Source organism: Limanda limanda, chromosome 6, assembly GCF_963576545.1.
Source record: "Limanda limanda chromosome 6, fLimLim1.1, whole genome shotgun sequence".
Taxonomy (NCBI): domain Eukaryota; kingdom Metazoa; phylum Chordata; class Actinopteri; order Pleuronectiformes; family Pleuronectidae; genus Limanda; species Limanda limanda.
Genome location: NC_083641.1, coordinates 15,514,995 through 15,531,200, shown reverse-complemented (window position 1 = coordinate 15,531,200; position 16,206 = coordinate 15,514,995). Strand labels below are relative to the sequence as shown.

Genomic DNA, 16,206 nt, shown 5'->3' with positions numbered 1-16,206 from the left:
GAAAGTGTCTTGCTCTAGCCATCTTGGCTGCACCAACTTAACCATAACAAACCTACGACTCTCCTATCAGGACAGCTGTTAGACTGGCCATCCTTGTGACGTACAAACATTATTAGCAAATTCCAAATATTAAATATGATAAGCGAAAGGTTGAAAGTAATGATTTGTATAAGGTAATGTTATTGACCCACTGCTCCTACCTCCCCTTCCGCCTTTATGAAAAGAGTCTGTGCCATTATGGTTTGAGAACCTATTATTGTGTGTGTCTGCTCCATCAAAACAATCTTGACTGTGAATGTGTAAACATTCGCATCCTCGAAACTAAACAATGTCATACTGACTTTGCCCCAGAAAGGACAGCTCCTTGAATTCTGTCTGATGTTGAATACAGCTAATGAAAATATGCTTTAATATCCAAGAAGTTAATTATGAGGACAACTAAAAGATACATTATTGGCACTAAACAGCAACGGTTATTAAATTAATTTGTATGTGCATTATATCTAGCTAAAACTACCTCTAGCTTTATTATTAAGAGTTCTTTCAGACACAACCTATAGTTAAAAGTTTGAAATTCCTAACAGTCAGAACGAACGGCAAGCTCGGAGATCAGAGAACGTAATGACGTCCATATCTACCAGCAGAGGCCGTCTTATGGTGCGTTATCGTCTTTTCTTCCTGTAGAAAATACTTAACTGTAATGCATAACAACTCAGTCCCTGCTCCTCGGCAAGGCGGCTCACAGTTGGTCGTAACTTTTTTTATGTCCAAAGTAATGATGAAACAGCGTGTCACACAGAGAAGCAGCTTTAAAGCCAGAAGGAGGGCGTCCATCCAAATCATTAAGTCCTCTGTGTTGCACAGCAGTGTCTGCATCTGATTTAACGCTTTGGAGGAGGCGGCAGAGAGGAAATACAGAAAAACAGCTGCCGACCCTGTGCCGCTGCAGCTACACTGCCCTTGAAACATGAGTGATATACAGTAGACGCACAGTACGTCCACTGTCAGACCACAACTGTCTGCAACTGTGAGAGATCTAATCCTGGATGTAATCCTTTCCAGACACGATGGGTAATAAACCAGCGCCACGACCATGACTCTGTGTCCAATATGCAGCACATGTAGACATTATGGTAATTTATGGTTTACCAATCCTTCCTTATACTCTAATGCTAAAGCCTTAAGCTATTATTCCTCAATAAATCCTTCTCCAGTCTACTTTACCTCCTTGTACGTATTTGAAGGATTTTCCCTCTCCTCATTAAATAATGTATCATGTCACTCAGAAACCCACATAATTTACAGGGCCCACAAATTGCATGTTATGATTGCGCGAGATCCTTTTGAGGACAGTTGGGGAAGCAGTTGAGGTTGGTGTTTGGACGGTTTCTGTCAAATATGGAGTTTCAAACATATGCCAGTGTATTAACTTACAGGATGTGCGTTTGATGCTGCTTGTGCCTGATGGAGGAGCTTGAACAAGGAGAGTCGGGTGGAAAGTCAGACATATGTGACCTTAACGATATTAGCTATGTCTCAAAAGTCCTGTTTACCAACTGTTGTGTTCTGTTGTTGCAGTAAATATAGAATGCATTGATTTCCTTGGCTGCCCTGAAGGGTAGGACCCTTTGCAATATGTGCAGTGACTTTTGAATGTGACAGTGAAAAAAGAAAGAGATTTAATGCTCTTTAGGTAGATTGTTATAGTTCCTACTACCACACCCAGTATATCTGAATGTTTTGCTGCTGTGAGTTAGCACCATGCCTCACAATGCTAAACTGATTTCAATCATCCTTGAAAGACAAGCTCTAGTTTGCATGGAACAGAATGAATTGCCATAATGAATCAGACAACATACAGACTTATATAACAATTATAACAGGTTACCATGGTCCAAGATAAATACTTATTGTTTGGGTGTGGTACTATTCCCTTCAACTGAATAAAGTTAAAACTGAAATAAAAGTTGGCAGAACCCAAAGACTACTAATTAGTTCTTGCCCTGCTTCAGTCGCTTAAGTTGAAGATACGAAAGCTTGGTGAGCACACGGAGCTAGACCTTAATTTTAACCTCCAAATTTAGAAAAGAAACTTGATCAGATCCGTCCAGTTTTTAAATCTTCACACTAGATTCCTGTTTGTCGAATAATTTCCTTTAAAAGTTTTACTGGCTGAGGAATCAATGAATGGTTTGAGGCCAAAATACATTTCTGACCTGCTGCTCCATTATGAACCCTCCTGACCTCAGGCTGTGCAGGTCTGAGTTCTGTCCCCATGAGACAGAGTCAGAAACAAAGAATCAACTTTCAGTTTTTTTTTGCAGCACATATCTGGAACAAACTCTCAGAAAACCTCAGGTCTGCTCCAGCTCTCTGCTTTTTAAAATCAGGGATTCAAACTTTTCTGTTAGCCACTGCCGTCGGTTAAATTAAATATGGGACAATTGACTCACATCTTACAATCCTGTAACTGTACTTTGATTTTGATTATCCCATTTAATGCCATATTCTATTTGGGCTTATTTCTTATCCTATTTAAAGATGCCTTTTGTGTGAGTGGGTCCACACACAGAGATTTCAGCTCTCAGGTTCAACTCGTTGCACATGAACACAGGAGAGCGTCTTTTAGATAACAGCAAAACTTTATACTTTTAGATCACTGCTCCAAAGTAATTTTATGGCTCAGTTAGATTTCACTCATACGTTACTTCAAAATGAGGGAAAGTCAGCAGCCAAGTTTGAGTCACGGGTTGTTAAGAGATGGCAAATGACAATTTCTCAAGTTAGATGTTGTGGAGCTCTGATGTGTATCATCCATTTCCCTGCAAATACTCTGGATTCCTTTAACAATACTAATACATAGAGTTGTCCATCCCTCCATCCTACAGATTGCTTATCAGCTGGTTAGGTAGAGCCAATCCCAGCTGACATCAACATATCATTGGTAGGTTGGTCGATAGATGGATAGATAGATAGATAGATAGATAGATAGATAGATAGATAGATAGATAGATAGATAGATAGATAGATAGATAGATAGATAGATAGATAGATAGATAGATAGATAGATAGATAGATAGATAGATAGATAGATAGATAGATAGATAGATAGATAGATAGATAGATAGATAGATAGATAGAAAACATGCAAACAGAAAACAAGCAGACAGTGCAAACCACTGCACCAACGCGCCGCCCCTCCGATGTGCAGCAACGCTAAAAATTACAGGAGGAATCGTCTAAATTTTTTATGACACTAGTGTTCTGACAGCTGTAATAGTGTAGCACCATCTCTGACAGAGCTGAGTCGGGACTAATCAAGTCTAGCTGTGGCGTTATGAAGTGTCCACACTCGAGAAATTATCTGTCGAGCAGACGGACTAGCTGTCATTGTAATGTGACAGCTGAAAGCTACGTATGGGAGATGTTATATACCCGATGAAAAGAAAAACGAAAGAAAAACTCCCTCTGTCTGGGTATAAATAAAGCCTTGCACCACCTCCTCTCTTAAATCCGTCTCCTCTCACTTTCTCCTTTTCCTCTCCGTCTCCTCCTCTTCATCCTCTTATTGTTCTCATCTCTTGCATCAGCCCCCATCTCTCTCCTTGTCTGTGTTGGCATTTGGCAGATTGGAGACATAATTGTCTTTTGATTGATGTCAGGCGATCACGGCAGGTTACTTAATATCATTTGTTTGATGAAAGTGGAGGAAAAGTGAGCGTCCTCCTGCTGCATTTCTGCTTTTGAGTGACAGATTTTGCCGAAAAAATATGAAGCTCAATTAAAATGTGACAACAAAAAGTCAAGATACGTAGAAACAGAAAAGCAGGAAGGACTTTGATTAAATAAATGTATGTAGCAAAGTGAAATATAATAATTGGATGTGAAATGATCAGCGTGAGGGGTCTTCTCACCTCATTGGCATGCTTTCCAACCGCTCCTCCATTTACATCTCTTTAAGCATCGAAGCACGATTGAAATTTATCAAGGTGCTTGTTTGTGTCGAGGCCTCGTGGATCTAAGGTTTGAAAGAGAAGTTGCTCTTTGAAGCCAGACGGGCCAGGAAGTGGTGGGGAAGTTTTAGAGAGAGGCAGCGATGGGAGACGCTTTGATGTGCAGAAATAGACCACATTAAAGACTTGCTGGCAAAGATGCACTTTCAGGCCCCAGCACAACTGTCGTCCTGTGTTACTGGACGGTGAAGTAGTTTGGATGAATGTGGAGCAGATGGCAGCAGATTGTCTTTATCCTGAGTTGATCCTGGGGTATGATTTTGGAATATGTCGGCGTAATGTGAATGAAAGAACAATACAATACTACGAGCCAGAGCTTATGAGTACAACAGTTAATTGTGTTTTTTTTGGAAGGAATGAGGATATTTATTTATATTTCAACAATAATTATTAATATAAACTGTTTTCTGTTGTCGTCATCTGTTCTCAGCTGTGTTCATAAGGATGTATCTCATGATGGAGTAATAGAGAGACTTAATGGGGAAATATATGAGAATTTACAAGTCAAAAGTCATATATTTAGAAGATTAAAGTCGGAATATTTAAAGAAAAGTCGTACATTTGCTAGAATGAAGTCATGATATTATGTAATCACATGTATCAGGAAGATTTTGCAAGATACTGTGTCTACTCTGAACCACACACACATATATATATAAAAAAAAAGAATTGTGAAGGAGGCAGTGTTAAGCCGTGGTTGACTGTATCGTTGGTTACATCTGTGTGTTTTTTTAGGGATTTTATAATTTCTCAAGAACCGATGAGATTGCTAATCAAGATTTTGGACCTTTATTTGTGAGTCATGCTATGACTCACAAATGACTTACAACTGTTTCTTGTAATATCCATTATTCCCCCTTTAAGTAGCCCTACAGAACTCTGGAAATCTCAGAATGTTCCTTTCACACATGAAAAAAATGAGCAGGAGATTTTCATGGTTAGGCAGGCATGCAGGAGGCCGGACATGATGAAGGCCAAAACCTCTTGAATCTCCTTGTCTTTCCAAGTTGACATCTTTGTCAGCGTCCTCTACGTGCATGACGCCTCTTTTTCATCCTGATGTATTTGCATTTTTTTTCAGTTCTAAATCTGTTGCATGTTAGAAATGTCAACAACTCTTTTCCTGTATTCTCACATGGGTTGGAGCCTGGATAGTAAATGGACATTTCTCGGGGTCTGTCAGGAAAAGCTTTGGAAAAAAGAGCAATTAATTGGGATATTTGTTTCCTCACATGAAGCACCTCTGGAAATGTTCCTAAGGTGAAAGCTGCTTGTGCAATTCTCAGTAGAAGATCTTTCCTGTGGACATAAATTCCTTCTGGATGATGTTAGTGTTTTTCTGTAAATACCCTTGACGGAGACTGTTTAGTGGCATCACTTGACAGGTCATAGGCTTACGTGAATGAGTGCAATCCATCTTCCTTCTGCTGGCTTTGCTGCAAACAATTATGAGTTTGTTTTCTGTGCAAAGCATTTGAAAAGACACATTGCATTATATGCCCAGCACCAGATGGCACATAGAAAACGTTAACAACTATAGCTGTTGAAAATATAGAGGAGCATTTAGCTGTCTCGAAGTCAGACTTTTCCCTCAGGAGTGAGCGGAGACAGCACAGATGTAAACGTTGCTCTTAAGTGTAAATAGGAGGCTGTTTGCTAACAGGTCCGCCACATCAACTTACGTTTGAAAAGTTAATGCAGCTTAAAAGTTGCGTTAATTGTTTTTTGGACACATGGGAGCAGTGGAAACACATTATTAAGTTGGTACCTTTTACAAATCAGTTGTCTACACACACAACTTGAGTAAAGGAGGGATTAAGGACACATGGTAGCTGTAGCTAAGGAAGTAGAGAAGATTGGCCTGTCAGCAGAAGGTTGATGGTGCAATCCCTGGATCCGGTCTTCATTACTAAATCACTAAACCCTAAATTGCCCCTGAGATCTGTACCAACGATGTAAGAATGGCTTGTGATAGAAAAAGCGTTGTAAATAGAAGTACAGTATGAATGTGTGGAGCGCTTTTATTGGTCGGTGAGACTGGAAATACTCTGTACAAACACATATCATTTACATGGGAGATATGAGTAGCAGATCGTCTGGTAAGATGAAGACCAGCTCTATGTCCTGAGCCACAGCCCCCGCCCCCCCAATCGTGGGACAGAAAACCCCCACAGTGAGCTATGGGAGCTGAAGGAAACTGCATAATAATAACTCTTGGGGGGTTTGCGACTATAAATGAGCCCTTTCATATGCAAGTATAGTCACAAAATCCATAATATGGCAGAACAACTGGATCACAAGACATAAGAGATTTGGAATAATTTGATAAGATGCAGTTTTTCCACCATTGCTCCCTTTTCCCAGTAGCTCATGGGGTCAGTGGGTCCACCACCTTGTCCTTCTTTGAGACGTGTCACTCATCCCACATTTGAAGCAATGTCTTTCTTTAACTGCCTGTATGTCTCTTATTCCACAAGGTCAAGTACAAGCCACCATAGTCCACTGTTTAGCTCTAGATGAGGATGTGCGGCAGCTGCTCTGCTCCCATCAGCGGTAACCATAGCAACCAAGGCTAGAGCAGGGCCCCTGTTGTTGATGCTAAGAGTACGGAGACGTCCAGGGGAAAATATGAAGCGTCTGAACGAGTCGGGGACAGACAGATGGAGACCGCTCCTTCTTTGTGAGGCAGCAGTCAAGAGAGGGAGTTAGATAAGATGTGAGCGCATGTTCCAATGTCTCTTTTTAGTGGAGTCGTCACAGATTAGGAAGCCAGTGTACATGGGGATATAACCTGCAGTGTCTGAGCTTCAGACGTGTGAGGATCAGAGGGTTGATATAAAGGGTTTCTGCCAGTTCAAGTAAGTTATAATTAAAACCTTTTAAGACCAGAGTGAATGGAGTTTATGACCTGTGTCAAGTACAACAGATATGAAGGAGTCCCAGAATATCTTCCACTTCCACATAATTGAAGATAAAGTGAAGTAGCGGAATAGAAAATAACCTTTGTGGACTATTAATTGTCACTTCCATTTTTTTCTTGTTTCTATAGTTTTATTACACTGTGCTAATATCTGTTTTGTTGAAGAAGAATTACAACACGACACGAGACAGTTCAAACTATGTAAGCTTATGTGAATATAATCATGACCCACCTAAACATACATAAGACCTAGTATATATAGTATTTAACCTATTTAATATGTTTTTTATATAATGGAGAAAAAGGGCTACTTAAGGTTAACAATATAAGATTTAAAAAATAAAGTGATATGGAAAACAAGTTTTATTTTTACAATACACAGTGAAATGTTTTCTCGCAATTTTATGACTTTTTTGTCTGTTAAACTATTATAATATTATAACATTATTTTTGAAATCTCAGAATTTGTTTTACTTTATAAGGACCCTAATACTCCTGGGTATTTAAAGTTATAAAATCCAGATAATTCAATTTCAGTTTTCTAAGCTGGATTATCTGTTTAGGAGGACAGCCTCAGATTTAGGGACCTGTTATCACCTGTTATCCCCCATCACTTTACTCCTTGATGCTTCAAGCCTGTAATAGAAACACTTCCACTGACACCTCTGTGTGTCCTGAGGCTCAAACCTCATGAGAGGAGACTGGAGAGAAGACCGGGGGGGGGGGAAACTACTCTGTTGAGGGATGATTTTCAAGTATTATTTTGTCACTATCATGAATTAAATATTTTGCTTTAGCTGGGTTGCAAGTGCTCATTACACACTGCATATTTGAGATAGAAATCACTGCTGGCTATATGAAAGTTTAATTTGGTTCATCCAGCTAATTGCTGCATGATTGATCATATAATTAGAGTATTTATTCCCTGGATGTTTTAAACCTGGTTGTAATTCCTTTACCGCGGTTATAGAGAGTGTTTCACAGCTGTCAATCTGTGGAAACTATTAGAGCTTTGTTGGTTAGAACATAGCTTGTGTCTTACTGGATAATATTTCCTCTCCAGCTTTTCATTTCCCTATATTTATTCTGCTCCTTTGAGATTATGCAATGCTCCTCTCCAAACAGCGAACGCCTGACAAATACGCGCTCAGTCTTAGAAACAAGACGGATCTAGATCAGACGCATCAATTTTTAACTACTCCTCTCATTAGTAAAACATGAACATCACATCGGGATTGTGCTGATATTGGAGTCAGGACGACAGCGAGGACAGTGTCATAACCCGAAACAATGGTAGGAATGATGCTCCAATTCTTTTATTCCCTAATAGATTTTCAGAATAAGCAAATTGATGACTGGAACTTTTGTAGAGTTGGCAATTTACCTTAATTTATGAATATAAATCGAAGTGTTTCAATGCACAATGTCAGTCAGTGGGTTTAATACCTTTTTATCTCTTCAGAAATATCGTCTTCATTGTTATGTGTAGATATTCATTCTTCCATACTCATAATGGATAAAGAGACTGGAGGTGACTGACTGATTTGCAGCCTTGAACAGAGCCAACTGACAAATCCTTCGACCCTCATCTTAATAAGAGCAAAAAAATATATGACGTGATTTGGAGCCAGAGTCTGCAGAGCAGCGATCATGGGATGGAGCCGCAGTAGACTGGTCCCACTGACTCTTATTGGACCAGTTATTTCCGCATGTTAAGTGTGCATTGGGGTCGTCACCTGTCATCAGTGTGACATAGACAAACATCAGTGTGATAAGAATCACCTGGTGTAACAGAAACCATCTTTGAGAAAAATGAGTTTGACGTTTAGTAGGAGCATTTTAGTTTGTTCCATGTCCCATAACGTAGCCTTTGCTGATTTGTCAGGCTCTTATCACATGACTCTTCCGGAAGAAAACACCTGTCAGTGTGTCGCAGAACATGGATAATCAATAACTCTCTTATGCTGCTGCTGTGCCGTTCAATTCTGCATTTTACAATGATACAAAAACACATACGATTGTGACAAGCTGTTATTCAAGCAATTCCTGTTTAGGTCATATGATGTGTTTTCAGGTGTGTTTGGATGGGGATTAAAATAGATTTGAGAAAAATATCATTTTAGTTTGAAAACACCAACATGAGTGTCTGGCAACACTTTCCCACCGTGATAAAGTATTGTAGTTATTTTTGTTGTGTACAAAAGAATGACAGGCAATCTGCTCTGATCACAACAGAAAAACAAGAGGCTGAAGATGTTGTGTGCTCGAGGCTCAAACTTGCACACTGTTGTTGCACAGTAACAACACTGCGTCAGTGTTGCAGCATCATCATGATCGGTGACTGCAGTGGTCCAGATACAAGCACTCTGTGTACCGCTACAAGTCGTTTAGCAGGAACTTTTATTGGACACATTAATCCCATCTGACGTCCTGCAGATATATTTTCCTCAGCGAGTGTTTTCACGAGAGAGCGATTAGGAAGAAGCTGTGTGTATCTTTTCTCCCTCCACAGCAGGAGGTGTCGTCACTCTGACTGACGGAGGCAGAACTGCTGAGCAACTGCCCAGATTGTGGAATTAAGTGGATTATAAAACAGATCCTATGGCTGCAGCTCGATGGGAAAAGAGTGAGACTGTGTGTGCAAAGGCAGGAGAGCGAGCACAACAACACACACACACATGCTCCGCGAACAATACTGTATAATACTGTGTGCTAATTGCCGTCACGTTCCCTAGCTACTGTAGCTATGGCAACTCATCTTGATCGTTATAAAGGAGCTTTACAAAGTAACCATTTTATAAAGGAACAATTTCAGGGAAACTGCAGAGTATGAGCTACACACACACACACACACACACACACACAAACACACACAAACACACATACACACACACACACACACACACACACACACACACAGACAGACACACACACACACACTCAAACACACTCACTGTAATTGGACTCGTCTTTTGTTTGCCTCTTCAGGACCTTATGTCCTAATGAGACCAAACGTCATTCCTTAGCTCCCGGTTAAGGTTTTGGTTACGCTTTCCACAATGAATGGAAGTCAAAGCAAAGTGCTAATAAGCAGAGCTTCTTCTTGCAGATGTCGAGGGAATGTGTGTCTTCTCTTATGCTGCTCTATGCATTGTATTAAAAATACTGAAATATCTTTTGCCTTTAGAAATAAGTCGGATTTGTGTTTGTGTGTTAATTGACGAGTTTCAGCTTCGTATTTTCCTTTTTTTCAATTTGTTTTTCAACATTGTGTGACTTAAGAGAAACTTAAGAAGTTGTGCTATAACCAAAAGGTCAACGGTTCGATCCCAGGTCCCTCCCCCCCGCCCCCATTACGAGTGCCAAAGTTTCCTTGGGCAAGATACTGCACCCGAAAATCCCCCCCGACGGTTGTGTCGATAGTGGGTGAGAGAGACAGTTCTGCACATAGATGCACTGTATCAGTGTGTGTGTGAATGGATGCATAGCACAATCACTTTAAAGCGCTTTGAGTTGTCATCAAAACTAGAAAAGTGATAAATCAATACAGATCTTTTACCATTTCTTCATTTGGAAGATTCTATGGAGTTTAATGTGCAGTTTGAGTGAGCACTGTGTGTGTATTTAGCAGTGAGCCCCTGCTGTGGGATCACCTGACGCTCAAATGAGTCACCTATAAACAGTAAATGGCTGATAAACCGGTCGGTTAACTCCTGCTATGAAAGTGCAGACGGCTAAAGCTCAATCACGGCTGGAGGTTTAGAGCAGCTTGTTGAACTTAGCCTGGAAAGAGCAAACCCACTTTATTAAATTAATAGCTTCCTTAATTGAGGAAACAACTAATTTGAAAACCTCTACTGAACCACAACATTTAATATGGAGGCTCTGGAGATCAGGAGAGGACAAAGAGAGACGATCAAGGCACTGAATTATTCACTTTGACTTTCACGGTTGTCTCCTGCACTCGTACCAACCGGGGTTAAATGTGCCTTCAAGGACCTGCTGCCCATTCAGCCACGAGAGCATCGGTGAGAAAAATGTCTGACTCACAGTGAGAGTGAGAGAAAGTTGAAAACCTGCAGTTGTGAGTTTCTTTCTCTCCCGGTGGGCGTCGTTCAGTAAACAAAACGCTGCATGAACAGAGACAAACAGGGGGTTATGATGGTGAATTATTAGAAGGAGGCTGCTGTGAATGTTTTACTGGAATGATTTCATCCTGCTCCATCATGATCAGGCTGAAGACAAGTGCTTGTAAAACTTGAAGTGCGTCTTTATTCAAGGTTTTTCCTCAGTGCCACATCTTTTCATTAATACACGCTGTTCATCATCACATCCACATAATTAAATCTATTAATTCTTCACGCTGCGTCCTTAAATGTGAAAGAAAAACTCTGGAATTACCTTTAATGCCTTTAACACACACTTCAGCACAAAAGTGGTAAAACCGTTGCAAGTGATTATAAACATGTACAATTTAAGAAATATTCTTTCGTTGACGTAAACTTTACTCTCCATAAATGTTGATTTCTTTGCTTCCCAATTGATCAATTACTAGCTTTGATTATCAATCCTGCAAGCTGTGCACTGACTAAAGGCTCTAAATCAAATCACATTTTAACAGGGACCAAATGGAAGTGGATCAGCTGAACAGTCTCAATCTTTCCAAATCCAAATTTAATATTTACATTTTCTGAACAATTTTCTCGATGTTTCCAAAATGAGAATTCTTGAATGTTACACATGCCATTTAAAGACACCAACATCAGTCCAAGTTTTTAGTTGAACTTAAGTATAAATACATACGTCTGTTACTGTTGAAAACCAACTTTAAATGTGTTTTCTCGTTTTCCTCATTAATTAACTCTGCAGTCTATTGCCACTGCAGCACATCAGGCCGGTTGGCTGCTTCATCAGAGTGTGAACGTTTCCTTTTCCTGTCAAGGTGTTGCTGATATCCTTAACAGCAATGTGACACTCTCACACCTCAGTTGGTTGTCGGAGGATGTCAGGTTGTCATGTGAGCTGATCGACAGCCTCCTCGAGGCATTTTAGAGGCAGCAGGACTCAACAAAAACACTTTTTAAATGTGAAGAAAGAGCATTTCAAGCTCCTCTCACATATGCACTGTAGGTACATTTTCACCAGACTGTGTTCGTCTTCATTTTACATTATGGATGTGTAGCCTGTGTGGAGAATGAGATGTAACATTCGGTTGCGTGTTTAGTTCACGCTGCTAAATTCAATTATCCATTTGCTGAGTTTCATATTTAAGTGATGATGTTCCAAACGGATAAACGGAACGTTCTGCTCACTTTTCACTCTCTCTTCTTTTCTTTTTTTTCCAAGCCGTTACTGATTTTATGCTTTTATGCTGATGCTTGTCTGTTTCGCTCACTGAGCACAAATGCAGTCTAATTAGTTATCTCTCTGTGTGTGTTCGTGTGTGCGTGTGTGTGGCATGTCTGCAGAAAAAGACACATCCATCTCCACCAGCAGGTTAAACTGATGATGCCAATACTTTAGGTAGCGCTGCTGTTTGCATGCGCCTGCCTGTATCGATCCCAACTCCTCGGTGCAGCCGTCCCAAATTAGCAAATAGGTCACAGGCACTTGTGAAGCAATTCATTTAGCCTCAGAGCATCTCATTGTTGTGTTTGTTGGCCAGACAAAGCCACTAATGTAAGTTATTATCAGCTGCTTAGAGGAAATTGATTGTCAGAGTTCAGGGCCTGTGAACTGTTCAGTGCCGAACGATGACGAGCACAGTGACGCAGGTACAACACATGAGTTCCTAACATCAACAAGCACCATAACAACAATCAAATAGTAATACCAGTGAGATAGATTCAACAAACTGTATCAACATGAGTCATAAAAGTGTAGGTTATCTTTAACAGGCTGAACTACTGAGGGAAATGTCAGACAATCAGGCTCCACCTTCTATTGGGGCCAATAAGTAGAAATAAGAGACAATTTACAGTTTTTAATTAATAAATCATTGCTCGTATAATTGAGTTAAGAATACCCACAAAAGTTTCACTATTCATACATATGATGATCTTTTACCTGAATAATATGTTCATGATATGTAAGAATTGCAGTTTACAAACAATTTCAGAAAAAGTAAGTCAAATCTGACCCAGATTTCAGCTCATATACTGAGCCTTGTTTAAATTCCTGTTGCGTTCCTCTTGGTTCGAGGACATTGTGTGCAGCCTGCACGGAGCCTGTTAGGACGGAAGAGAAATCAGCAGTGACAGATGAAAAAGGTCACAAGCTGGACTCTGATGCTTCCTCTCACCCAGACGAGCCAACGCTGCTGTTCTGAAAAGGTTGATAAACTCAAATAAGCTGGGCAGACTGTCTAAGAAGCGAGGAGTGGGCCTGCCGGGACCGTTCTGATTGCTGTGCTTCAGAGCAGAGCAGGGAAAGGGTTTGATAGAGCGCGTAGCGAGTAAAAAACCTGAGAGAGATTAACACTAATGAGCTGTGACTCTGTCGTGGAGCGAACGGACTGTTAATGATGCTCTGTTGTTCTGCTCCTCACTGTTTCTCTCTCACACGCACACATCTGTATGCACTGAGGGATTTATACGAGCATTATCTCCACCCCTCTGTTCAGCCTCTCTCCAGCCTGGGTTTTTGTTTTTCCTCCTGCTTCTATTAAAGCTGTGATCTCCAGCACATTTAAATTGGACAGCTTGAACCGCAGATACCTGAGGTTGTTTCATGGAATTTTCACGTGAATAAGACGCAGCAGGATTATAGACATTTTAAAGCCTAAAATGCCTCAGAGAGCCACACAAAAAAAACTCTAACCTTGGCAGGCTCTGCTTTGTCCTCTGTTACTTTCAACATCCACATTGAAACATTTTCCTCCAAACGTGATCAATTATTGATGGGTGAAACCAGCATGAAGGAGAATGTTAGGGTACATCTTCCTCACAGCTGCATGACAGCAAGAACCATGTCAGCGGATGAAAAGCCACTGTGCTCATGTGCACGCATTTATATATACTCACACTATATGTGTGGGTGAGAGGGGGAATTGCAGTGCTGCAACAACAGATTAGGAAAACAAAGTGAAGATGTGACAAAAGGACGGAGCAGAGCGCAGGGTGGGAAGTCACAGAACAATAATAAAAGTGAGTTTGGCACAAAAACCCACACAAAAGCAAACCTAAGACAATCTTCGACTTAGTTGTTTTCGCCACTGAATTCGTTACACTGGTCTTCCTACTGTGGATCTCTTCTGAAAATATTTTTTGGTGCAATGCTTTTATGAACTTTTGACTACTGGTTTTATTTTTTAATTGACTTCATTTGATACCCCTCTTTTTACAAAATGATGAACTCTCTATTGTTTTCATGCTGCTTCCTCTTTTAATCTCCATTGTTTTTTTCTGTAAAGCACTATGTCAAGAAAAAGCGCCAAATAAATAAAGCTTATCACAGGTTTATTATTATGAGAAAAAAATATTCTTTCTCTATCTCTACATTAACTAAATCATCCACCGTAGAGTTCATTCTATCATAGTTAATTATAAATAAACACCTTTTTAAACCATTTAATCAGAAAAAACATATTGAAATATGGTCTGATATGTTAACCATAGACTGTATAGAAAAGATTCATGACAAGACGTTTCCCAAAAAGTGAAGCTGAAGTGCTTCCATCGCCCCCTGGTTGCTGGCTGGACTATTGATCTTAAATCCTGTCAGAGGATGATCCATGTTAGAGGATGGGACACCAGCCATAATAGAAAGTCAAAGTACAGATTCATTTCCCCCAAAAAATGGTTTCTGTCATTTTAGATAGTTTATTGTTCAAGGGTTAATTGTGACGATATTCCTGGAAAAATGATTGACAGCTGGGACCGACTCGCAATTTGTTGAGCACGAGGTGGTACCTGGGATATTTGGGCTTCATTTCTGGATAGTGGGAGGAAGTGCAGAGGCGTCGTCTATTACAGTCTAAGGTTCCTTAAGTTGCTTAAGTTGTTAACTTTTTTCAGATGTTTCTTTCAACAGTCTCTGTTGTTACTTTGGGAACATATTGATCTGCAGCCGTGATCCCAGCTCTGTACTCTGGGTTTTTATTTCTGGAAAGATGGAGATACTTTGACAAAAATGGGTCTTGGTTTAAATGACTGCAGTGCAGACAGGAAGAAAGAGAAAAATGCTGTTAGATAATAATGCTTTTGCTCAGTCCCCCCTCACACTTCCTGTTTTTGTTTATTTTCTTTTTTTATTTCAGTTTTTCACAGATCCTTGTACCAGCAGCCCCTGTCTCCATGGAAACTGCAGCCGGAGCAGCAGCGGGGAGGAGGGAGAGCCGGCCTACACTTGTGAGTGCAGCGAGGGCTACGAGGGGGAGAGGTGTGATCAAATCCTATTGGACCTGCCGGCCGCTGACTGGGACCCTGCCACCCCCTCAGCTCCTGGTCTGGCTACCCCCGTCGCCTCCACCACCGCAGCTGCCACTCAGCCATCAGAGCCAACCACTTTTCCGTCCACCACCACGCCAGCTTCTCCCACCCTGCAGCCATGGCAACCCAAACCTGGGCAGAGGCTGCTGGTGGTGCCGTGGGAGGCAGACAGGGTGAGATAACTTCACCGATACATTTAAGCTTCTGTGGGTTTGTCTTTAGCATGTTTCCAAAGAAATGAAATGTTGTGCGTGGTTGTGTGTCTGTTTCAGGTGACAGAGAGTCTGCACTGTGTGAGTCCTGAGCTGTGTGAGCTGACATCAGGAACTTTGACTGTATCTCTGGAGGTGCCTGAAGAGACGGCTGTAAAGTAAGAGCGCCCTTCAGTGCCTTTAATAATTGACTGGTATCCCCTCAAAGCACGACTGGGTTAATCAGGTTTGGGTCCATGGGCTTCATGTAGCTTTGGGCCCCCATTTATCAGTATTTTCTCCCACTATCTTTACCTTGTACAGGATCCTGTAGCCTACAGTGGAACTTCCCAGTAGGTGCGGTCTACATGGCAGACTACATGTGACATTTTCATTACATTTTGCCCAGGGATCCAGAATTAAAGTTAAACTATGCAACTTTTTTCCCAAAAATAGAAGCAAAAATATAGTTTGATGCTTCACTGATTTGGAATATGGAGAATAGTGCCACTTCCATTCCCACTCCTCACTCTCCTCATTTCTCCTGTAAGACATATTTTAGTGCGGTGATGATGTTTGCAGCTTAAACTTCTAATATGTAACTTCAGCCACTTTGTGTCTCTGAATCAAAACAATAACTAAACCAAGTTTGA

The 16,206-nt window shown here is 40.7% G+C and overlaps 1 protein-coding gene across 1 annotated transcript in view; it reads left to right on the top strand.

Moving 5' to 3' along the window:
• dner (delta/notch-like EGF repeat containing) overlaps nucleotides 1-16,206 on the top strand; it is a 61,892-nt gene that overhangs the window by 22,481 nt on the left and 23,205 nt on the right. Inside the window, exons 2-3 of the mRNA XM_061073505.1 lie at nucleotides 15,191-15,535; nucleotides 15,635-15,732. Of these exons, the coding sequence (XP_060929488.1) occupies nucleotides 15,191-15,535; nucleotides 15,635-15,732 (443 nt within the window). The remainder of the gene's footprint in view (nucleotides 1-15,190; nucleotides 15,536-15,634; nucleotides 15,733-16,206) is intronic.